Source organism: Pseudochaenichthys georgianus, chromosome 5 (genome assembly GCF_902827115.2).
Source record: "Pseudochaenichthys georgianus chromosome 5, fPseGeo1.2, whole genome shotgun sequence".
In the NCBI taxonomy this organism is placed as follows: domain Eukaryota; kingdom Metazoa; phylum Chordata; class Actinopteri; order Perciformes; family Channichthyidae; genus Pseudochaenichthys; species Pseudochaenichthys georgianus.
The window spans coordinates 33,403,860-33,429,262 of record NC_047507.1 but is presented as its reverse complement, the minus strand read 5'-3'; the positions used below and the strand labels follow the sequence as shown (position 1 = coordinate 33,429,262).

General features: G+C 41.0%; 2 protein-coding genes across 2 annotated transcripts in view; one reads left to right on the top strand and one right to left on the bottom strand.

Annotated features, from left to right (window-relative positions):
- The window catches only part of unm_sa1614 (un-named sa1614), a 24,064-nt gene extending 2,539 nt beyond the window's left edge, over window positions 1–21,525 (top strand). The window contains exons 2-28 of the mRNA XM_034083494.2: window positions 458–530; window positions 795–940; window positions 1,815–1,889; window positions 2,058–2,107; window positions 2,556–2,685; window positions 3,014–3,099; window positions 3,310–3,385; window positions 3,532–3,612; window positions 3,895–3,992; window positions 4,401–4,470; window positions 4,561–4,648; window positions 5,144–5,192; window positions 5,319–5,491; window positions 6,697–6,830; window positions 7,277–7,368; window positions 11,503–11,689; window positions 11,780–11,865; window positions 11,971–12,086; window positions 12,441–12,508; window positions 12,609–12,716; window positions 14,711–15,044; window positions 15,769–15,936; window positions 16,081–16,144; window positions 17,070–17,113; window positions 17,908–18,059; window positions 18,682–18,807; window positions 19,596–21,525. Of these exons, the coding sequence (XP_033939385.1) occupies window positions 458–530; window positions 795–940; window positions 1,815–1,889; window positions 2,058–2,107; window positions 2,556–2,685; window positions 3,014–3,099; window positions 3,310–3,385; window positions 3,532–3,612; window positions 3,895–3,992; window positions 4,401–4,470; window positions 4,561–4,648; window positions 5,144–5,192; window positions 5,319–5,491; window positions 6,697–6,830; window positions 7,277–7,368; window positions 11,503–11,689; window positions 11,780–11,865; window positions 11,971–12,086; window positions 12,441–12,508; window positions 12,609–12,716; window positions 14,711–15,044; window positions 15,769–15,936; window positions 16,081–16,144; window positions 17,070–17,113; window positions 17,908–18,059; window positions 18,682–18,807; window positions 19,596–19,670 (2,949 nt within the window). The 3' untranslated portion in view covers window positions 19,671–21,525. The remainder of the gene's footprint in view (window positions 1–457; window positions 531–794; window positions 941–1,814; window positions 1,890–2,057; window positions 2,108–2,555; window positions 2,686–3,013; window positions 3,100–3,309; window positions 3,386–3,531; window positions 3,613–3,894; window positions 3,993–4,400; window positions 4,471–4,560; window positions 4,649–5,143; window positions 5,193–5,318; window positions 5,492–6,696; window positions 6,831–7,276; window positions 7,369–11,502; window positions 11,690–11,779; window positions 11,866–11,970; window positions 12,087–12,440; window positions 12,509–12,608; window positions 12,717–14,710; window positions 15,045–15,768; window positions 15,937–16,080; window positions 16,145–17,069; window positions 17,114–17,907; window positions 18,060–18,681; window positions 18,808–19,595) is intronic.
- Window positions 21,372–25,403, bottom strand: part of st3gal8 (ST3 beta-galactoside alpha-2,3-sialyltransferase 8) — a 46,660-nt gene continuing 42,628 nt past the window's right edge. The window contains exon 9 of the mRNA XM_034082909.2: window positions 21,372–24,994. Within this exon, the coding sequence (XP_033938800.1) occupies window positions 24,827–24,994 (168 nt within the window). The 3' untranslated portion in view covers window positions 21,372–24,826. The remainder of the gene's footprint in view (window positions 24,995–25,403) is intronic.

The window sequence follows — 25,403 nt, the reverse complement described above, 5'->3', positions numbered from 1 at the left end:
AGATCCCATGTAGCTGCTTCAGGTCATGCTATTCCCTGGTAAATGTAATATCGTCTCACTGTCACACTGTCACGGCTTACTGCAATACTTGTCCTTTGCTTTTTCCTACCATGACAAGGCAAAATCTCCCCTGTGAAAAAGGTGTGTGTGTGTGTGTAGTCTGATTCACGCAGAAAGACAGAGCTCTCGGTGTAACGCAGGAATGCAGCTGCCTGTGTCAGAGAACAAAGCTTGTCCTCTGTGTGTGTGTGTGTGTGTGTGTGTGTGTGTGTGTGTGTGTGTGTGTGTGTGTGTGTGTGTGTGTGTGTGTGTGTGTGTGTTGAGTCAGCAGGTGAATTAGGGCTTCTACATAAACACATGCATACACACATACACATGTTCAGCAGATTTTCCAGAGTGATGATTAAAACATGAATGTATGAAACTGTTAAATATTCATGTACGTGTGTGTGTTCAGGTTTTGGACAGTGACCGCTTGGTGTTGCAGAAGATGAAGAAAGCTGCTAAAGCCAAATATGCCTCAGGACAAGGTACACACACACACACGCACGCAAGCACACACACGCGCGCACACACACACACACACACACACACACACACACACACACACACACACACACACACACACACACACACACACACACACACACACACACACACACACACACACACACACACACACACACACACACACACACACACACACACACACTCACACACACACACACACACACACACACACACACACACACACACACACACATCCCTCCTGCACTAACACCCTCTCTCTGCAGACCATGTCTCTCACCTGGAGCAGTACATTAACTCGATGGAGAAGCTGTCGGTGAACTGTCACTCAAACGGAGAGACGGAGGTCGGATCAGCGTTCTGCCGTCTGGCCGACTTCTCTAAAGACCTCCTCTCTCCCATGAAGAACCTGGTAAGATATACAACGGTATACAGTTTAACATCAGCTTACATTTTAAACTAAGAAGCAAGTGTAGTCCTGGAGATTCTGTGGTACGCTTGGTTGGCTAAAAGAGGATAGTCTCACAATTTGGCTTCTAATTAAACCCCCACAACAAAGGATTACGCTTACTGGGCATTTCAATGTATGCCCAAACACAAGTTACTTAGAAAACAACATACCTGTTGCATTATCCAACAAAAGAGGAAGGAATCCAATTTACCAGACAGTATCTAAAGCTAAAAAACCCAGGCTTGGCTTGCTCGATTATTATAATCGTCAGAACACAATGTTTTCCCTTTAGATAAAGGAGGTATTACCAAAAAAGCAGGTAATGGTTTTTTTCATTGTCTATTCAATACTACCTTAAAGCCAATGGGCTCTTAATGGCTACATTCCAATGTCTATTGGAATGACCTCTGATTACACATGAACACCAGCTGTGTCTTTCCAGTCCCATGTAGACTTCCCTGGAAAATCCACCAATTCAAACACCTAATTACTTCACTTTGGAAAGTCATTCAAAATCAAATTGGAAACCTTGACCCTCTTCAAAGGTATTTGGCTCTGGTCCTTTCCGAACGTCAATTGGAAAAACATCTGATTCAAAACCATTTTGATCCCGATTTGTCAATGAGTGTTTACCTGGTCCATTCAACACTCCATTGAGAAACATCTGTTTAGAATCGAACTGGTTGTGGTTGTTTGTCTCCTAACCACTCAATATTACCTTTCAATTAACAACATGCCGGGAGTTACCTTTCATTACCAAGGTCTGTCGAGCATGTTTTTATTTTTGTTGACTGGGGAAGTTACTTTAATTGTATTTGTGTGTTTTGGTGTGCAGTTAAAGAGCATGCTCCACAACATCAACTTCTTCCTGGACTCTCTGGTCAAAGGAGACCTGCGGGAGGTGAAGGGGGTGAGAACTTCATTTTAATGTACATATCACTTGACTGAAAAAACCGTTCAACACAGTTTCGTTTTTTACAATTGTGACTTCTTATAGCCTCAGGATGGTGCTTCCTAACTGACATGTTTACAGCCTCCTCTCAAAAGACATCCTGTCTCCTCTTCTGTCTCTGTGTAGGATCTGAAGAAACCTTTTGACAAAGCGTGGAGGGACTATGAGAGCAGATTGTGAGTGATGATAAAACAGAATGAAGAACACCAAAAGGGTTTAAATGCTTAGTTAGTCTGTTTTCTCAGTGTTGAGACAGTTAACATCACTGCTACGGTTTCACAAGCCTTGTTAAGTTTGTTACGAGGTTTAGAGAAACCCGATCAAGCGTCTTGATGTGGATAGTCCTGTGTCAAGGATCCTAATTCTGGGGTCAGGGTCTATTTCTATTACAAAAATGACCTATTTAAAAACAGACAGACGTAAATAGTGGATGAATAAAGCAGACACCTCACGTTCCACTCGTTCGACGTGAGCAAAGAGTTTTTGTTTAACTTTCCTGGGAATAGTAATGGTATCTTACCTGCAGTCGCACATTTAGGATCTGCCAACCGTGTGTGTGTGTGTGTGTGTGTGTGTGTGTGTGTGTGTGTGTGTGTGTGTGTGTGTGTGTGTGTGTGTGTGCAGTAAGCAGGTGGAGAAGGAGAAGAGGGAGCTGGCTCGTCAGTATGGGATGGTGAGGAACGAGGTCAGCGGAGGAGAGATCGCAGAGGAGCTCGAGAAGGAGAGACGCTCCTTCCAACTGAGCATGTGTGAGGTCAGTGACTCAGCCTCCATCTTTAACCGCGCCTCCTCCTTCACCTCCTTGTGCTTTGTTGTTGTTTATTCTTCTTCTTCTTCCTCTTCCTACTTCTCATCTACCCAACCCTTTTGTCTTTCTACTATAATCTCTGCTCCCTTTTCTCTTCTTCTTCTACTCCTTCTCATCCTTGCCTTCTTCCTCCTTCTCCTTTTATCCTTTTTACTTTTCTACTCTAAAAATGGTCTGCCAAATAAAAACACTCCTCTTTCTCTCTCTCTCTCTCTCTCTCTCTCTCTCTCTCTCTCTCTCTCTCTCTCTCTCTCTCTCTCTCTCTCTCTGTTAGTATCTGATTAAGGTCAACGAGATAAAGACGAAGAGAGGCGTCGACCTTCTGCAGAACCTCATCAAACACTACCACAGCCACAATAAGTAAGAACACACACACACACACACACACACACACACACACACACACACACACACACACACACACACACACACACACACACACACACACACACACACACACACACACACACACACACACACACACACACACACACACACACACACACACACACACACACACACACGTACGTGTCCTAAACATGTCCGTTTGTTCTGTATCTGTGTGGGTAGCTTCCTGCAGGAGTGTGTTTCCACCACTCAGAAGTTGAAGCAGTACATGGAGGAGTTGAATGGAGTCCTTATCACGGTATACAACGTATATTGAGTTTATCATTTGGAGTCAAAGTATGCAAATATCATGTCTGCTTGATTTGATTATTTCTGTACATAAATCAAGGTTTTTAGGGTAAACTAAGATGAATTTGGCTCAGGTGATCTGTTGTGTGTGTGCAGGTGAAGCAGCGTCAGGAGGAGGAGAAGAAACAGCTGGTGACCCTCAGAGATCAGCTGAGGCCGGCCGTCAACTCAGAGCAGGTCTGAGACACACACACTGATGTGGTAACACTATAATAATGTTCAACAGGTGGTTAATATGTGTGTGTGTGTGTGTGTGTGTGTGTGTGTGTGTGTGTGTGTGTGTGTGTGTGTGTATGTGTGTGTGTGTGTGTGTGTGTGTGTGTGTGTGTGTGTGTGTGTGTGTGTGTGTGTGTGTGTGTGTGTGTGTGTGTGTGTGTGTGTGTGTGTGTGTGTGTGTGTGTGTGTGTGTGTGTGTGTGTGTGTGTGTGTGTGTGTGTGTGTGTGTGTGTGTGTTCGTAGGACTCTTTACCTAAGCAGGTGTACAGCATGCATCAGCTGCTCGGAGACAAACAGTACGGAACAGAGAGGGCAGGATTCCTCTACAAGAAGAGTGACGGGTAAACATTAGTAATTAAAACACACCCTTCATAGAAACACACATCCAGCTATGCCATACATATGAAATGAAAATGAAAACCACAATAAATACACTTTTGTACTCGGAACAATAAAATAATACAATCTAAATAAGTTTATTCATAAATCCATAAAATAAAATAAAGATCAGGGATAAAATGTTAAAATGATTCAAGCTTCAAACTTAGGCTGTAACAATACTAAAGTATTGGAAGTCATAGTCCGTTGCTCATTTATTTATTACAGGAAAATGCACATGTATACATATTTATAAATACATTAATTTTAATAAAATCATTAAAAAAACAACAAAGAGGCGCACAATACACGGACCATCAGTATAAGTGGTAATAATGGTAGGACTAATCCTGTGTGTCTTTGTGTTTCAGCTTGAGAAAGATGTGGCAGAAGAGGAAATGTTCAGTTCACAACTGTTACCTGACCATCGCACACGCCACTGTGAGTTTGTCTGTGTGTAAGTGTGTTTGTGTGATTATGCATTTGAACTCTTGAGCTTAGTTATCAAAGTGACCACATTCTTTCTCTCAGCCCAATAAACCTCCTACCAGACTAAACCTGCTCACCTGTCAGGTCAAACCCAGTGTGGAGGACAAGAAATGCTTTGACCTCATCTCCCGTAAGACACACACACACACACACACACACACACACACACACACACACACACACACACACACACACACACACACACACACACACACACACACACACACACACACACACACACACACACACACACACACACACACACACACACACACACACACACACACACACACACACACACACACACACACACACACACACACACACACAATACATTTCTACATAATAAATATAATCCACCATAATGTGAATCAAGTTATTTCAGATGTATTAAAGCTGCTTTTGCCGTGATTTATTACAGGCCGCCTCCAAGACTCGAAATCACGACAACGCTTATTTTTCTGTAGGCATCTAGGTACATTATAGATGTCCGATTATAGTGTTCAGTTTTAAGAAGTTATATCACTCCAGAACTATCAGAAACCAGAATTGTTATTGGCTGTGGTGTACATGCACATAACACAATTATGTGTTTGATTTCATAATATATAACCTTTTCCTCCAGATAATCGGACCTACCATTTCATGGCAGAGGAGGACGCTGAGTGTGTGGCGTGAGTCAAAAATAAAATACTTTTTTTTTTGACAAGCTTTTGATAAGTTTGATACATGGCTTCATCCGGTTTTGTATGACAAATATCGTTAAAAAGTTTTGTGTGTTGTGTGTTGTGTGTGTGCAGCTGGATCTCGGTGCTCAGTAACAGTAAGCAGGAGGCTCTGAGTGCGGCCCTGGACGGGGGCTTTAAAGGGGGGGGAGGAGGGGAGAGCAGCATAGAGGATCTGACCCGGGCCATCACTGAAGACATCCGGCGGATGCCCGGAAACAACAACTGCTGTGACTGCGGAGCTCCAGGTTATCTATCTATCAATGTATCAGTACAATACCATTTCAAAAGTGAAACATGCCCTGTCAATTGAGTAAAGCATAAGCCCTTTGTTTAATTACCATTACAAAACAAGTTTGTGTTTTTGTTTCCTGTTTGTAAGCTGTTTAAAGAAAACCCAAAATAATCAATAATAGTAAAACCGTATTTGTAGGACACCTTTCATTCAAGAATAGCAGCACAAAATGCTTTGCAAAAAGGATTAAAATAAATATACTGAGCATGAAAACAGGGTTGGAATGCTTCCATTTTTGGAAAATACTGTAGAATCACACATGATAAACATAAAATAAATGGAATACATAGAGACTAGACATAATAATGAATCAGTCAAAGCTACTGAAAAAGATAAATTCCCATATTTTAAGCATGCATAACATAAACACTGTAGCACTATTTAAAGGGTCTTCACTTTATTGTACTCTCTTACGGAGCGTCCACACTACAGCTCCAAAAATAGCTTGGAGCTGGGCGTGTCTGGAGCTACACGGCCAACAACCAATCACATGAATCTCCCGCCCCCGACATACAAAGCAAAAACCCCCGGGGATTTTATGCGAGCAATATATATATAAACTCCCCAAACAGGCGAAAACCTACCAGTTTCACCCACTGTCTCTGCCACCTCCCTCCATGCCTGGTTCCTCCGGTTTGTATCCCGGTAGGTGAAGAGGGTCTGGTCATACAAAACCGGGTGATTGCTACGGCGATAGTTAGTTTCTCCTCCGACTTTTTTTGAAATATAGAAATGAACGGCGGGATATCTCTCCCAGCTTAGACGCGGTTTGATTGGCTAGCGCTTCAGCTGTCAGATTTTGGGAAACGGGATTTGATTGGCTGGCGCTGGCTACTCCGGCGTCCAGGGACGCCTGAGACGCCTCGCTCTGCTACCCACAATTCAGTTCGGCGAAAAAGCGCGGCTACGTGACGTCACCCCATTGAAAGTGAATGGGCAGCTTGGAGCTTTCGACGCTGTCGACGCTGTAGTGTAGACGGGCCGTTATTGTTTCCTTTCTTTTCCTAATTGCATTTTTCCCTTTAATTAATCAAATAAATAAATGGTAGATTCTACAATGGCGAAAATAATTGTTAGATGCAGCGCTAATTATATTTCAGAGAAACTTATATGATATATTTAACGATGGCGACAACATCTAATCTCCTGTCTCTGTAGATCCTGGATGGCTCTCCACCAACCTGGGCATCCTGACCTGTATCGAGTGTTCGGGGATCCACAGGGAGATGGGGGTCCACGTCTCCAGGATCCAGTCTCTGAGTCTGGACAGTCTGGGGACCTCAGACCTTCTGGTACGTCCACACTGTTAGCTAACAAGCTAATCTAACAATAATCCATTCTGAAGTTAGGTGTTGAGTTAGACATACACCAAACCTCATTATTTTGTAAATCCTTCATCTTTAGCTGTTACAACACACACAAAATGATTTAAACCTGTATGATTGTATACATCTTCATTAATGCCATGGAAGTCCTAGTTGACATCTAACCGTTGGTTTTCTTCGGGTTATTTATATGCCTCATAAATATCTTATATTGTCGACAATATAAAATTCAACTTTTCCATATATAAACTTCCAAAAAGGGAAGACAAACAAAAAAGCAAACCAGAAAAAACAATTGCATCCCCTGAACATTTACAAACACAAACAATTGTTTTCTCAGAACCAAGGCTTTAATGTTATTAAATGTATTTTGTAGTGTGGTGATGCAATTATATATTTCCACTTTCTTTCAGTTGGCCAGGAATGTTGGTAACTCTGGTTTTAATGAAATACTGGAGGCAAACCTGCTGAGTCCATCAATGAAGCCATCCCAGGAGAGCCACATGTAAGACACACATCACACACACACTGAGAATGAGTGGGAATTAGGGGTGTAACGGTATCCGTATTCGTCCCGTACCGTCACGGTTCGGACGTCACGGTTCGTCACATGCAGTCACACGGCGAATAAGCCTTTTTTTTTACGAGTGGGAAAAAAGTAATTCAGGGCAGTATCCACTACACTATATATAATCCAGGGGGCGGTATTGCGCCTAAAAGCTGTTTGCCAGCCGCCCTTAAACAACAAATAAAGAACAAGAAGAAACACAACAACAAAACGAACAAAATACAAGAAGAAGAAAAGTTAGTATGGTGAGTTCAGATAACACACAGGAGCTAGAACCCACCTGCTTCTTTTAAATCAGCTGTGTGGGAACATTTCGGGTTCCCTGTGGACTACAATAACGATGAGGTGTTTAATACAGTTAATTATTCAAAATGTCAGAGTTCTTTATTTTTAAACTGAAACTTGCACTACTGTTCAAACATAAATAACAACAAACCTGGAATTATGCATTTGGGACTTTTTTTTGCTTTTTTGTTGTTGTACCGAACCGTACCGAACCGTGACCTCCAAACCGAGGTACGAACTGAACCGTGACTTCTGTGAACCGTTACACCCCTAGTGGGAATGAATTAAAATCATAGTCACAGTTTTAATAAGGTGTAGCATAGCCTGTTAAGCCCCAAAGCCCCCCTCGGCGGGGGCTTTTTTTTTTTTTTCACGACATCTTAATATTTAAGAACCTATTAATGCGTTATACCAGATTAACGGGAATCATCTCAGCTAACTGACGATACAAACCATTTTTACCAAAACAAAAAACACAAGTCTCATAAGAAGCATCTAAATGACCCCTGAGCAAAAAATGCTAACGCACTTTAGCACATAACTCAAGATAAAAGATACCCTTATTCAGTGGCGGCCGGCAGGGGCGCTAGGGGCGCCGCCCCACCTCTTCCAACATACGATTTAAAAAAAATAAAATATATTAAATTTAAAAAAAAATATTTAAAAAAAAAATATATTTTATATTTTTATTTTTAATGAACAAGGTAAATATCATACAATTGGTATCAGTAAAATGTATAATCTTCAATAAAATCTCGTTTAAAATTGTGTTACGATGTCCAAAGTTACTGATAAGTCACATGTTTCCTGCCTGGCCTTGCCCGTGGCATTAGTTTATCATTACCGGGCGCCGTGCACAGCAGCAACCAGCACGTTGCAAAAGTCTCAATAGTAAACTGTGCCGCCGAAACATAATTTCAGCCAATCAGCGCCGTCAAATATTTTGGTCACGAGGGCGCTCACGTTGGCGCCCACGTTGGCGCCCACGTTGGCGCCCACGTTGGCGCCCACGTTGCTTACGTGCGTTGACGTGAGTTGTTTTTTAGAGTCGTGAGTGACCAAGGTGTTGGATGAGTTGGATGAGAATGGCTTCGTGTGCAGGTGGAGTCGCCGGACCTTGGTCCGCACCCAATTCCGTTCAAGAGCTAATCTCCAATCCTTTCGAAAGGAGAAGTTTGGGAGATAAACTGTTGCTTAAAGACCTTGGACCAGACCAACCCGATTTGTATATATCGCAGCAAGCTCGTGAAAAAGACAAAACGTATCAACGAGGCTTCTCACGTAGCTGGTACACCAGAAAGGCATGGCTAGCTGGATGCAAACAGGTAAATGCTGTCTTTTGTTTCCCATGCTTGCTCTTCAAACAGCCGGGGACAGATACGATCTGTTCAGAAACTAGACAAAAGTTAAACAAGTACAAACCACAGACTGTCTGTGTCATGGAGAATACAGTCGCTGGTTTATTTATGTCTGTATAGGCCGTTGTTGTGAGTGTGGACGGTCGGAGCATATATAACGTTAGCTTAGCCAAGCTCCATTCAGAAAACAAGCATTCTAAAAGGTTTTTCGCCTGCCGTCTGTCTTCAGACTTGTCAAAGCATTAATTCATGGTTTTTACTAACCGGTATCCAGAGATGGGGTCGTTACTAAAAAAAAGTAATATATTACATATTACATTTAAAAAAAAAAAGCAATATATTACACTACTTCGTTACTCTCTACATAAAGTAACTCGTTACTTTACTCGTTACTTTACTCGTTACTTTACTTGCAGGGCCGGCCTGCCCCTCCCTGCAGGCAGATCACGCAGACTGCTAAAGTTTCAAATGTTCTCTTTAGTTCAGTTTCCATTGTCGCATAAGACTGATCCAGATCCTGAATGTTTTCCTATCTGACCATGGCTGTCCTCTGTCTCCTGCTATCTGTATATTTTGCACAGTCTATCTCTGCTCACGCTGTTGCGTCGGCGTGTTCTCCTGCGTGTTGGCCATGTGTTGCACTGGAACCAGACACCGCAAAGACTTCAGCCGAGCACGTACGAACTGCGCATGCGTGAGTGGCAATAACTCTTCTTACCAGCAGGCGGCGGTAGTGTGTATTCGTCATTCAAAACAGGCAACAACCGGAAAACAGAGAAGAAGAACAGACTACGTGATATAAACAAACAACAAATAGCTGTGCGTTAGCTTCACCTTAGCATGTGTTCTTTGCAGATGTTTGTTGAGGTTTGATTATGACTGATTTTAGTAAGTAATGAAGTAACGCGTGTCGGGGCAATGTTAGTAACTGGAGTGTGATTACTGAATTATAAAAGTAGCGCGTTACACTACTCCGTTACCGTTACTTTGTAATGCGTTACACCCAACTCTGCTGGTATCAGTATGTTGTTACGTCGGCATAATTTAGAAACGTGTATTACAATTTAATCACGATCAAATATGTTCATTTTGTTGTAGTTGTAGCTCCCGAGCGCGTCTTGTTTGAATGATGCGAGTAAACACAGCTGGCAGCCGCGGTGAAACTCGAGCGACTAGAGCGATACGATAGGAGCGAGCGAATATTCACATCGCCTCCGGTCTGAACGCAGCATTAAAGCGAGCTCCGCGCTGCACTGGAAACGCGCCATTACATCACCAGAAGTCCTAATTTAAGGGGTAATTTCTCCCCCAAAATTTTTTTTTACTCACTATTTCAACAGCCCCACCAAAAATATTTTCCACCAGCCACCACTGCCCTTATTACTTATCGTAGCTGCACATTCAAGATATCGGATTAAAGCTGAGGTTCCACAGATTATTTAGGTATATATATCATCACTGAGTGATCCGAACTCGCAACAGGGGAAGCAAACACAGACATCACAACACATACCTTTACGTAGATTTTACGGGAGATCATCTCACCGTAGCTGTCAATCTGATCAAAAGATTTGTTCAATGGCATTAAAACGAGAAAAAACAAGGCTGAATCGGTTAATCCATAGGTTGATAATGTTTCTGTGGAATATCTTTTTTAAATTTATAATCCATAATTCCATTTTTATGTAAAAATCGGAGAGTAAAAGTTAGCTGCTAATGATAGCAACCAGAGTTATCGCAGCTTCCGGTTTTGGCTATGCGTCAGTCTCACACACACACATTACCAAATAAGGAGAATGTGGGAGTTCCCCTCGATTCCATTGGCTCTGACGGTTAGAAAGAGATGTCAATCAGCAAAATCGAGCAAGGGGGGCCAGAGATAGGTCAAATCCACCCAAATGACCAGAAGTGGTTTTTTTGTGCTAAATCTCTCTAAAAAGGTCATATTTAACTTGTGTTGCATCAATCTTGATACAGGGTACTTATTATATGTTGTAGTTTGGATTCCTAAAGCTTTTAGTCTACCATCCCATCATTCAAGGGTGGTTTTCACTATAAGTATTTTTTTATTTTTGGACGGACACAATAATTTACCTTTTTTTACTGTGTTCAATCTGAATTTACTTTAAAATAAAAACATCTATATTGATTCTGACGCTTCTACATCCAACTCACAGGTGTAACCTTGCTTTGAGAAAAAATATTATTAATTTAACCCTTTTAGAAGGGAAGATATGGTCATTTGTTCTGGGAATGTCATTTTCAAGCCTGAGACCTGAAAAACAGGTCGAACAATTTTCTTTTTGCTTTAATTTTGATAAAGGCATGTCTTGAATGAAATGATAACTGCTTCACCTCATGAAAAACACAAACCCATTTACATCATTTTAATAAAGTTGACCTGTATATTCATGTTGTGTGTGTGCAGGGGAGAGCGTAAAGACTTCATCCTGTCAAAGTATCAGGACGGTTATTTTGTGAGGCGGAACCACTGCTCGAATGCAGCGCAGCGGTTTGGCCTGCAGGAGGCGACCAAGAGCTGCGACATCTACAGTCTGATCCAGCTGCACGCCCAGAGGACCGAGCTGAGCCAGCCACTGCACGCACACATACAGGTACACACACAACAGTAAACACACAGGTAAACTCAACTAACCAACACACAACACCCACATAAACTCAGCATTTTGTTTCCATGCCAACAGGAGAGAGGGGAGACAGCGCTCCATCTCGCCGTCCTATTGGCTGACAGGACGTCCCTGCACATCCTGGACTTCTTAGCTCAGAACTGGTCAGTGATTTCTGCTGACAATTTCGAGTAGTGTCCTCTCAGTGTGTGTTCATATGTTTACCTGTGTCCACCTGTGTGTGTGTGTGTGTGTTTTTTTGTCTTCAGCTCAAATGTGGATGCACAGACATCCGCAGGAAACACAGCGCTGCACTACAGCTGTCTGCACAACAAGAGCGACTGTGTGAGGCTGCTGCTGAGAGCCAGGGCCAACACACACACCAGTAATGAAAACAAACACACACACATATATATTTGTACACAGTACATGTGAGGACCAACAGAAAACAAATTGAAAAGTGAGGACAAGTTTTCAAAGTGAGAACTGATACAGAAAGTGATGATATATTAAGAAAACATGGACATTTAAAAAATGTTTTGAGACATTCAATATTTTTTAAAAGTGAGGATCATTTTGTTAATTGGGGAATTGATTTATTGTAAGTCTAAGTTTCTTAAAAAAAAATCTTTACTCTCAACTGGTCCTCACAAATGTAGAAGCACACACACAAGTTTTCCTGTTGATAGTCATGACAGAGAACTTCTCAGTAACATTTTATTTGTTTTTGTGTGTACAGAAAACGAGTTAGGGGAGACCGCTCTGGACGTGAGCCGCAGGTTGAAGCACGGCCACTGTGAGGCGCTGGTGAGGCGTCGCTCCTCTGCATGTCTCTACATGTCTCTACATGTGGCTGTTGAGCGTTACTCTTTATATTATAAATCTGAACCGCGTTGTGTCCTTGCAGCTGCAGCAGGCCCAGTCCAACCAATTCGACCATCATGTGAACGTGGAGTACGAGTGGAGGCTTCGTCATGACGACCTCTACGACAGTGACGACGACTTTGAAGAGAGGGTAACTATGGCAACAAGCACATTGTACTGCTTCTTTCTTTCTTTTTGTATAATTATAGTCTATTGCTAGAGCTCATCCTGCTTTTTCTTGAGAGTAGATTGGTTAATCATTCTTAAAATTATATTATTTATTATTATTTATACTATTATTTGCCATTTCTTGATGCTTTATGGTTTTAAGATTTAGTGTCTGAAAGCTCCAAGCTTGTTATTTTAATGAAAAGTCTGAGATCTTACAATTAAACCAAAACAGAAAATGCTGTTATGAATGCAACAAGGCTCAGGAAGACCCAAACGCACGACACCAGAAACATTAACAAAGTATTTAATAAAAAGGCAAAAACACAAAACTCTCACTAGGAGGATCAAAACTGAGAAACTATAAGATCAAAAACGCTAAACAAAGCATCTGCTTGGATTATCAAAAACGTAACACAAAGAGTCTATCAAAAATATACTTAACAAGGTCAAGGAATGACTGGCAGACATGGTGAGACAAGACAAACTGGCACAGGACAAGGGGAGACACGACTATACACACAAGGTAAGGAGACACAGGTGGCAACAATTAACCTGTTAAGCCCGGGAGCCCCCGCCTCCGGGGCAACAAGCAACATTTTGCAAGAAACAGCGTCTGAGGGCTTCTTAACATTTACTATGAATGTGTCATAGCGACTTAACGAGAAGAAACTCAGCTACCTGACGATATGAAACATTTGTACCGAAACAAAACAAAAGTCTAACGCCGAGCCTCTGGATTAGCACTAAGCGAAAGAGTGCTAACGTACTGCACATAACTCACGGCAGATCTGCACAAACTTGATAGCATATGAAAGCTGAGATTCCACAGATTCCAATGTTATAAGTATCATCACTGTGCGACCAAAAGTCGCAGCAGAGAAAGCCAGCAAAGACAACACACAACTTCGCTTTACGGGGCCAAAACGGCAAATACGTCTTACCTTTGCTGTTTTCTGATCAAAAGTTGTGTTCAAGGGCATTAAAACGCATATAAACGCTGCTGAAGGTTAATCCAATGTCTCTGTGTCACTTTGAAATGAATACTGATAATCCATCATAACATTTATGGCAATAAGCCTAGTTTTCAGTTTTCAGAGCGTAACATAGCTTTCGGTTTGGGCAAACTGCATTAATATCACTCCTCAATGGTAATGTGTAGGTGGATTTAGGAACCTCCCCTCGATTCTATTGGCTCTAACGGTTCAAAAGTGGTGTCAATCACCAACATCGACCAATGGGTTCCAGAGATATGCAAATACACCCAAATGACCCCAGAGGTGGGTTTTCTTTTGCTAAACCTCTCTAAAAAGGTAAAATGTCACTTGTTTTGCATCAATCTTGATACAGGGTACTTATTATATGTTGTAGTTTGGATACCTAAAGCTTTTAGTCTACTATCCCATCATTCATGGGTGGTTTTCACTATAAGTAATGTTTTTGTTTTTTTTACTTTAAAATAAAAACATCTATATTGATTCTGACTTTTCTAGATCCAACTCACAGGTTTATCCTTGCTCTGAGAAAAAAGATTATAATGTACCCCTTTTAGAAGTGAAGATATAGTCATTTGTTCTGGGAATGTCATTTTCGAGCCTGAGACCTGAAAAACAGGCTCTGGGCTTAACAGGTTAAGGCTGACAATCACACTGGAGGGAAAACACACAAGGGCAGGAAGGGCTCTGAAACGAGAGGGAAAGGTTACTACAAAATAAAACAGGAAGTCACAAGACAAGGCAAAACAGAAGGGACTGAACTAAATGAATTAACTTAACATAAATGTCTAGACACCACAAACTTGATCAATCACCTTCATCATGACAGAGGAGAGTTTTTGTATTTTCATATTTCTGTATTCTATATGTCTTTAATGTTTAGCATATTTGCCAAACTATGTACAGACTTGACATTGAGGTTAATCAATTTGTTTCTCTTTTAGCGATGTGACCTTTTTTCGCTCCTCCTCTTCTATTTCAGAACGGTCCTGTGAAGAAGGAGCGCTCCTTCTCATCCTCCTCCTTCACCTCCTCCTTCTCCTTCACCTCCCGGGCCTTCAGTTTCAGTCAGCCTGCCTCCATCCCCCCGCCTTCCTCTGGAGAAGTGGGAGGATCAGGAGGATCGGGAGGAGGGGGAGGAGCGGGAGGGTCCGGAGGGTCTGGGGGGTCTGGAGGGTCCGGAGGAGGTCTGCTGAGCGTGGGGAGGAGGCTCGCCATGGCGATGGAGCTCCACAGCCGGCCCTCTGGCTGTGCCTCCAGCCCCCCTCCGCCTCCTCCGTCCTCCCCTGCACCTCCACTGCCCCCCCGGGTCAAAGGTGAGCTCCGACTCTGAATGTTTTGAGTTTTATTAATATGTTGTTATCTTTCCAGGAGCTTATCTGCCTTCATCTGTAACTTGAATGGAAAAACAATGCACATTTTTACCTCTCACCTTTCACATTTTATTGTTTGTGACTAGTGGCAAAACCAAATTGTACAAATACTCTGGTACTAGTTAAAGTCCTACATTTATATATCGTATTAGAACAACATTTATGGATTCAAAATATACTTAATAACCAAAGTAAAACGAACATTGTAAGTGTAACTACCTATTTCAGAATTATACATATAAAATTACCGAATTATGATTATTGATACATTATTGTGTCCCAGCTAATAAAAGTGGAGCTAATTTTAATAACGCTGTATACACTTGCCAAATATCGTAACCTGTAAATATATGTTGGTGTTTATTTAATAATATATTATTTTGTAGTATTCTCTTATAATTGTAAAAAGTAAGTAGCTAAAGCTGTCTCTTGACCATAAGATTTATTCGCAAATAAAGGCCTGATTTAAAACTATTTGAGGAGGTTGGATTTACTTGTTCTATGGTCAATTCAGTATAATAACATACAAACAATATACAAAAATAGGTAAACATGAACAACGTATTAAATGTGTATCAACACAAATTAAAACATTAGATCAGAAGACGGGAAGGATTCATACTAAAACCTAATCAAATCAACATTTATTAATTGTGCCGTCCTCTAGCCCCAAATGTTCCTCCCCCTCCCCCTCCCGCTGGGGGAGAAGGAGCTGGGGATGAAGAGGAGGAAGAAGGGGAAGTCTTCTTCTCGCTGACAGGAAATAGAAAGTCAACGCCCCCCCCTCCCATCGCCGTCCGACACAAGAGGAGCTGCTCCGAGTCCAGCAAGCACGGTAACATCCGAGAGACAGGCTGCAATTAGTCTGCCAATTACTGTAATACTGTGTAATTAACTGTGTGTGTGTGTGTGTGTGTGTGTGTGTGTGTGTGTGTGTGTGTGTGTGTGTGTGTGTGTGTGTGTGTGTGTGTGTGTGTAGATTACGGGTTGCCAACCAGCCCGAAGATCTACAGCGGTCCAGACTCCTCCTTTAAGAAGTGTGTGTGAGTATCTGAGACATAATGACACTGAATTTAAACATACATGTACATTTCATTACAACAAACACAGGAGGGGGAGTGAGGCATCTGATTGAATATGTAAAATAAATGATGTCCTGTTGGAACAGGAGCTAAACTGTCTAAGTTTGTTTTATTCTAACAGAGTAGTGTTAAATATGATCCAGTTTTAATCCAACTGAAATGAAAACATTAGAACTTGACATGCCGATGACAGGAATGTAACACCATGAGTTTTCACATTACCATCACAATCTCAAATATCATGGTTACATGTACAATTATTTTTATTATTACTATTTTTACTATTATGTGTTAAAATCCAGGAATATCATAGACTAAACAATTTTTCAAAAATGTTGTTTCTTGCAGATTTATATTGAAAATGATTACTTTAATTCAAACGTTCAAGTTTTTAATTGTTCTATTTATTTTTATTTTTTATTTTACCGCAACATTTTTCTCATTCTTCTTTCCTTTGTCCCCCTTCAATTTAATGCTTTATATACATAGCTTCATACATCTTGTAAACAAGTCTGTAATAATAAAAGCATGCTTTTTATAATTTATAATTCAATTATAATTTTGATGATTAAAATATTAAACAAATACTTCTTGTAAAAAAAACAAAGCATGTAAATTAGCTACTAAATGTAAAATAACACCAGCCGTAGTGGATACAATATTTTAAAGTGAGAGGTTTTTCCCTCATAAGGTTTTTTTTAACTGAGACTGTGCCGCCCCCTGCTGGACTGAAGGAGAATTACACTTGTTGTTGACGTGTTCAGATTGAAATAATGTTTTTTTTATTTCTGTCTGTCTGTCTGTCTGTCTGTCTGTCTGTCTGTCTGTCTGTCTGTCTGTCTGTCTGTCTGTCTCTCTCTCTCTCTCTCTCTCTCTCTCACTCCAGCCCATCTGCTCCTCTCAGCTCGCTGACAGAACGTCCAGAGAGAGGTACTTCCTGTTCGGAAACATCCACGTCTGTTGTATTAGTCTGCAGTCTGGTGGATCTATCATATGTCACTGTGATGAACGTAGCTATGTGTGTGTCGGCAAAGGAGATTTCATTTTTATTGGCTCCTGGAATTTCTCTACTGCTGGTTAGACATTATGTAAATCATAATCTTTACATTCATTACTTTAAGTAGTTATTATGGTATTTTGTTTGCTTTATTTAATACTTTATTTTAAAGCGGCAGCAATTATTTGTATGCACAAATTGTTTATCATTTAATTCAATTGTTTCCAATGTGGATTTTCCTGGTTTGACATTATAGATTTTAATACGTCGTCCTGAAAACATTTATATGATTTAAAATGCATTTCTTGCATAGCGATAAGGAAACAAAATGTTAACTGTCCTACTTTAATTCAATGAGCAAGTTATATTTCCAGTTAACATAAATTTTGCATTGTTTCAACATTTTTCTTACTCTTCTCTCCTCTGGTTTTATTTTTATTTCAATGCTATGTATATTGCTTTATCATTTTTATATGAACAAATTTAACAAGTTAAAAAAAAAGAGTTGCTGTTAGAACTAAACGTCTTCCGGTTCCTCATTGATATATTAACCATAGCCTCCTCCCTCACCCCTCCTCGACTCCTCTGTGTGCATTTCAAGTATTGGGACGTCCTTCAAAATGGCGTGTCTTGATCGATTTCCGGGTCATGTCCCGGAGGAGGGGAAGAGAGGAGTCGAGGAGGGGTATTGGGATGAGGCTAATGACATTTTCTCTCTCTTTCGGAGGTTTTCGGAGGGCGGACAGTGACGGTAGCTCCTCCCACTTACCGCACCCTGCCAGGAAGGCCCCGCCCAATGGCTCTCCCACCAATCACCGCTCTCAGAGCTTTGAGAACGACAACCGCCCCGCCCCCCAGCCGCTTCCTCGCAGATCATTGGTGAGATCTTCAAAAACAATTAACTTAAATCTTCATAACCGTAAACTCCCTTCAAAGCACTCATAATCAAGAGTTCCCCTGGGGGGCTACATATGGGGAACAAATGGGGAAGAAAGAAGAAAAATGAAACGTGATGTTTTGAATGTTGTCTGTCTTTTCTACAGTTGCATAGCAATTATTCGCTGTGCTTGGATGTCCCAATACTCTGTATTGAAGGCACTCTATACATTTAATATGTAGTCACTTTTTGATCAGTTTAATACTATAAGATTATACACAGGTTTATGTCTGTATTTCCTGTTCTCAGTAGTGGCAGAAGATGCCCAATCTTTTTATTTATGTTGTAGTAGTACTACAATATAAAAAGGGTTAAAAACTAAACAAAAATGTTAAATAGGTTTTACTATTATGTGACTCAGTTAGATTCACCATTGAAACCACATAGCAACACTCCAGCAGTGCCTTAGAAACCGCCGTCAACAGCTGATCAGCCCCAAATGAAAGACAAAGGTTCCACCTCCTACTGATGCCTAAGCAATCATGATGAACATTTATTTTAATTCATATTTATTATTATCGGGACATATTTATTATTATCGTGTTTTTTGCTTACCTCCACCAGCCTCGGGGTGCGACGAGCCGCCGGGTGGAGGCGCTGTACGACTGCCAGGCCGACCACCACGATGAGCTGAGCTTCTTTGAGGGTCAGGTGCTGGTGGTCCTGGGCAAGGAGGACAGTGATTGGTGGGTAAGTATCAGAAACCCGACTCTGAAGTAGGCCATTGGCCTACTTCTACAACTGTGAAGGTGCTTTTTCCACTGGCCTCCTGATGTACATAACGGGTGTTTCTCAATGTTTCTCAATGTCGAGGACGCTTGCTTGGTAGCACATGTCTTCCGAGTCAGTTGCTTCAGAAGCGAGGCAAGAATCCTTCCTAGCCTCGGAAAACGAAGAATTGTGGAACAGGCTAACAGGTGTGCAGGTGTGCGTCATATGCGAGGCCCGGCCTTAAATGGAGCGCGATTTCCGCCAAAGATTTGGAAATTGGTCTGTGCACAAAGCATTGTGGGGATTTTAAGACCGCGAAGTCTACATATGTGCAGCCTCGAAATGTCTCGCTACGAAGTACGCCGGACTCGGTAGAATTCCAAGTATGCTGGACATTGGAACAGTCCTTCGGCGGCACTCGATGACGTAGTATGCTTGAAATAGTGGCTCTGGAGCAGCCTTCCTTGACATTGAGAAGCACCCAACATGTCACTATGGCAAAGTACACAACAAAGATAGCAACAGCTCAGATTTCTTTAAAGAAAAATACTTAATGACCCAACCTTTAAAAGTGTTAATTTCTCCTGTTATTGCTTTTTTTTCTTACTTAGTTTGTTTTGATATGATTACATTCCAATCTAATCCAATCAAAAATGCCTAAAACTAATATATTTTTTATCTAAGGAGTAAAACCAAATCTAAATTTGGTGTCAAAATGAACATTGAACATGTTCAAATTGTAATCACATGTGTGAATGTGTATGCAGCATGGTTATATAGAGGAAGAACCGGACCAGAGGGGTTTGTTCCCGTCCTCCTTCGTCCAGCTGCTCTCAGACTGACCTGGACCAAACCAACAGAACCTGGACCCGTATAGATCCAGTCCGCCTGGAGAACCAGAACCTGGACCCGTACAGATCCAGTCAGCCTGGAGAACCAGAACCTGGACCCGTACATATCCAGTCAGCCTGGAGAACCAGAACCTGGACCCGTACAGATCCAGTCAGCCTGGAGAACCAGAACCTGGACCCGTACAGATCCAGTCTGCCTGGAGAACTAGAACCTGGAACCCAGGGGAACCAAGGCAGCAGAACCCCAGGATTGTGTCCCTCTGCTTCTCCCAGGACCGGACTGCTTCCTGTGATGACCAATGGTCCAGGCACAGTTCATGTTGTCACAGCAACCAGCGGCTTTTGTTGCCATGGAGACAATAAGGTTGACCTTTTCCGTGAAGAATCTGTATGTAGCTCGGGTCATGTAATAATGTTGCACAAACAGGTCAGCGACGATTTAAGTCTAGTGTTGACCGTGCTATTATTTATTTATTTTTATTATAAAATAATATTTTTATTAAGCACATAGGTACACTTCAAAATAAAACAATCCACTGGACTTTTATTTTGAAGTGCAACTGAACGACTTTTTTTCTGTTATTTACTTATTTTAATATATTCATGGAGTGGTGCAGGAATAAGTCCTAAACATCAGAAATGAGTTAGCATTTTAACAGTTCAGGTTCCCTCGTCACAAATTTAATGGGTTTTTAACGTGTTTTGTGTTAGCTGCCGTTAGCTTGCTGTAAGGCAAGTGGTTAGCACAGGCTAATCAGGTTTCCACATTTATTTCTCCAACATAAAATGCGTCACCCCACTGTTGAATGTCTGAAACTTAAATGTGTCTTAAAGAGGTTAGTTGGATAAATCCAATTGGCTTTTTGCCGCGGGAGCTCTTGCGATGCTAACTTCTGGGTGGGCTTACAAAGTGTATCACTGCACCACTCCATTGTTTTTCATCCTGTGCAGCTCTTCTGTCCTGTCTCAGGCTTTGTCACCTTCGAGGGGCAGGGTTTATCAGGTCTGACAAGGGCCAGGGCGGTTCTGGGAGCAGGGGTCTAAAATTGGTCTAGCCTCCACTTGACAAGTGACCAGAGCACAAAGGATTGTGGGATAGTGACATGAGACTCAGCTGATTCTCGATGTCTGAAGATTCCAAATACCAGTAAGCACAGCAGGTACTGCTATCATTTCAAAAATACATCTGCTCAGTTTCTCATAAAATTGAAATAAGATTTTTCAGGCTAATTGACAATTTTTTTGGTAAATAGTAGGCTACAGTAGGCTACAGTAGGCCTATACACATTAATAAGGTGGTCGACTGGTGCAACGCGCTACAACAGCCTAAAACGCTTCCATCATGAGAAACGCGCTAGTTTCAGAAACGATGCAGATAAAAAAAACACAAGTGTGTCAAAACACATAAAGCTAGAAAAAGTATTGTGTTAAAGCAAAACATGTTTGTAGTAAAGTTACAAGACGTTTCATCAGAAAAAAATATTGAATTGATTGATATATGATGAAAACCACATTTATTATTTGGTATCTAGTGATAACAATTAAAAAGTCAACATCTTGTACTGGAAACTGAGCAAATGTTTATTTTTATCATGGCGGCAGAAATAAACTGCCAAGGGGACTTTTATAGACCTCATCATCATCATTGTGCCAACATGTACCTCCAGAGCCTTTGGAAGAACAAAACACACGTACTTTTGTTTCATTTTATTCAAAGTGACAGCGGTGTTGTTTTGAAAAATCACAATGCTTCTGTCTGCAATCAATGATCAGTAGGTTGTTTGTTAAATGAAACTGAAATGTCCTTTTATCAAACAGTCAGTTTAAACATGAAGCGCTGATTAAAGCTATGATAAGTGAACATACATCATGATTGGTTTATTTGATTTAATCGGCACCTTCCAATTCCGAAAATCTAAATTCCCAGACTGCAGGAAGACCACTAATAAGCACAACTTTGGATTTATACTCACAGCAAACTTGTCTTTCTTTAGTGTGAGGAAGTATATATTTTTACTACAAATAAAGTCAGCAAACTCCAAAACCTTCCCTCCGGATATGAAGTCCATGCAGCTCAGGACTCTGGAGGGCTGCTGCTCTGTCATTTAGCTGCTGAACGTCCCTCATAAAATCGGGGAGCCATCAAAGTGTTACATCTCTGCCAAAACTATAAAACAAGCAGCAGATGTTTCAGATTAAACCCCAGATCGACTCAGCAGATGGGTTTTAATAGAGCATTTAACTGCAGCCAAAGTTAGCAGCAGAGCAGCCAGCAGAGCCTCCAGATAATAATTCAGAATCCACGATCATATAGAGCCCTCAGTCTACTTTAAAGTGCTTGTTGGATCGTCTAAAAACCCACTCTCCAACAGCTGCATCTTACACAGACTCAGATATTTTGGACGGCATTCAAGGACGCAGTGAGATGCTGCCAGGAGGAATATATGACGGCAGGATTTTCACACCACACATCCTGCTGGCCTTTAGACGTTGCATCAACAAGTTAGTTTGAAGCAGACTGAGCTTTGAAACCATTTCACACTGGCAAGTTGGTCTGAATCTGGAAATGGAGCGCCAGAAAAACTATAATATTTACATTTTTCCCAATCCAATACATGGTCAACCTGAGAGTCTCAGCCAGGAAACCTATTGTCCACATTTGTGCCATTTTAAGCATAAAACAAGAGATTAAAAAACTGAAGTTTGATGAGGTACTGCTAACAGAACAGAACTAAAGGCAGAGCACTGACTTTAGGGTGATACTAATGTATGGCTGGTCAACGCTAGTTGCTCATCATTTAGCTGCCTTTTTAAAAAGAAAGACACATATTTTAAATGCAAATGCTCAATTTAACCCCAAATCAAATGTTCATTGAGATGCATATACACGATAAATGTGTTTCTGTTCCTTCCCAAAAGCAACACAAAAAGGCTAACATTAGCTAAATTAAGAGTTACAGTTTGTGATATCTCTCTTTAAAAAGTCAACATCTGTGTCAATAAAAATAAAAGAAATATATGACAAAATATCCGTTAATTACTTTTTTCCACAACAAAAACAAAGTGAAAACACCAATTTAAAAGTGACCATTAAAAACAACACATAACATCTAAATGATAACGTGGAAGACTGAAAAATTGACGAATAAATGAATAACAGTTTGATATATATTCTGTCCAAATTATACTTTCTTAATATGGATGGCTGCTGGATGTAAATTACTTAAATGTTCTGCATATTATGCTTAGAAGGTACACCAAAAACTGAATTTTCCACATCATACAAAACAGAGATGCAAAGAAAAAGTCCATTATCTATCCGAGACGGACAATGGAACTCAGATTCAGACTCAAACTTCCCCAGTGTGAAACGTCCTGAAACTTCTCATAGTGTAAACGAAGCCACAAACATTCAGACGACTGTGATTGAAAAACAGCAACAGTTTTCACAGCACAGGTGTGACAGCACGCTGTCGTCTCCCTTTAAACAGGAAGTCCAGCTGCTTCCTGCTGGACCGGTCGGTCCGTCTTCAGGTTGGTGGTTTTTTGGTTGGACTTACATTACACTACATCTCCCTCTCATCCATGCACCGCCCACACTGGTGGTGTTACTGATTGTTTGACTTTGTTACGTTTTGTTTAATACATTTTTAATTTAGTCTTGCACTGTCTCCTCGTCTTTGACTCAGAAGAGTTACATCACAAAGTGAAACAGTCTTCAACAACAAAGGAAGTTATGTAAAGCTGCAGAGTTTAACATTGTCGCTTTTCAATAACTTTTTCAGCTAGTGGATCTAAAAAAGTAGTCCCTTAAAACATGAAACTTCTGTGTTGTGAGTGAAACCACTGAAAACTGCAGACTGTTGAATCATCATGAAGGAGTTTAAACACAGGCTGAGAACCTCACACAGGCTCCTCCCACTCATTGTCTCCAGTTCCATATATGGTCGAGACAGGAAGCATCATTAGCTTACATTCCAAATATGTAGATGTTAAAAAACACGTAAATACTTTGTCCCATTTCCAGTTAAAGTCTGTCTGGAGAGAGACATCCTCCGGATCAGGACGGTTTGTTTCATTCAGAATAAATGGGTGGATTATAAATTAGATCAAATAGAAAAGAATGTCTTTGTTGGACAGAGAAAGCAACAACATGGCCCTTGTGTGCCTTTTCTTCTTAAGGGCAAAGTGCTTTAATACAAAATAAAAAAGAGGTTATCCCTGTATAATATCTATAAAATCAAATCAAATATATAAAAAGTCTGTGGTTGTTTCCCCGCTGAGAGCACAACTTGTGTGGTCCATCCTCGCAGTCCCAGACAGCAACATATAAGGTCTGTTTAAGCAGTGGAAGGTCCCACAAATCTGTATTTATGTTCATGTTAAGCTGGATTTCAATGAAACCAGCGAGTAGGCAGAGGGAGGAGATCTAAGCTGCATCCTTCAAGTGGAAGTGGCAGGTTTAGCTCCTCCATCCTGAAAGGCTCCATCCACAGGTAATCCAGGTATTCAACAATGTCAATACCCAACAGCGGCTTCAATCCGGCATTAATGGATTTCTGACTCAAGGCACACGTGGTGATTGATGTGCAAGAAGTACAGGTCTGACTCCTGTCCGAATCCCAACAGACACATCTGGCAGGCACATAAGGTCCAGAGTTGACTCCGATTTTAGCACAGCTGGGAATGCAAAGACACTTTCAGCTAGACTGGATACCAGACGAGATGGAGCTGGTTCTCTGTCAATTGAGTGAAGAATGATCTGCTGAGTGAGCAGAGGATCCTTCAGTCAGCAGGTCTGTCTGTGGGTCAGCCAGCACTAGAGCTGCAACAATAGGTCAATTAAAAATAATAGCTACCTTTTTAGATAATCAATTAATCCTCTCTTTAGTTATCTTTAATGCCAAATATTATTTAATATTAAACAGAACATATTTGGGTTTGTACTGATAAGACAGGTAAAGAGATCACCATGGACAGAATTTCACTATAAATATTGGCATTTTGTGAACCAATCAATCAAGACAATGAACTCCAGTTTTATGTTGGTCAGTCCATCAGTCAGCACGTCTTTCAGTCTTTATTCATGTCAGTCCATCAGGCTGTGGTCTGGGGGTCAGTGGGTCTGGGGGTCTGGGGGTCAGGGGTCACAGGTGCAGACTGATCTTGCCCTCTTTGGCCAGCTGTTGGATGATCTCTGTCTCGAAGTCGGCGCTGTGAACGCCGGTCTTCCTGAAGGCTCCAGCGTTGCGGTTCTCTTCCCAGTAATGGTGCCAGTTCCCCTGCTTGTCGGCGCCGTAACCGAACACGGACACCTGAACGAAGACAGGAAGTGATGTCATGACATCATGATATATATGACATATAGTAGTAACTTTATTGTAAATGTCATGGTATAGTATGCAATAAAAAGTTACGAATGGTATGGCATTACATTGTTATCAAAATGTCATAGTATAGTTTGTCAAAAGTCAAAGGTGACATAAAAAAAGTTACATTATAAAATGTCATATAAAGTAATAGCATAGTTATAATAAGAAATCATAAAAAAACTAAAAGTAAAGTATGACGATAAATTAATTGCAAAAAGGCATAGTAAACATAATTATAGTATGTCATTAAAAGTAATAAAAACATAATAGAAAATAATCAAGTCATAAAAAAGTCATATACTATACTAAGTCATAAAAGTATAGTCAAAATACCATTTGAAATATCATAGTA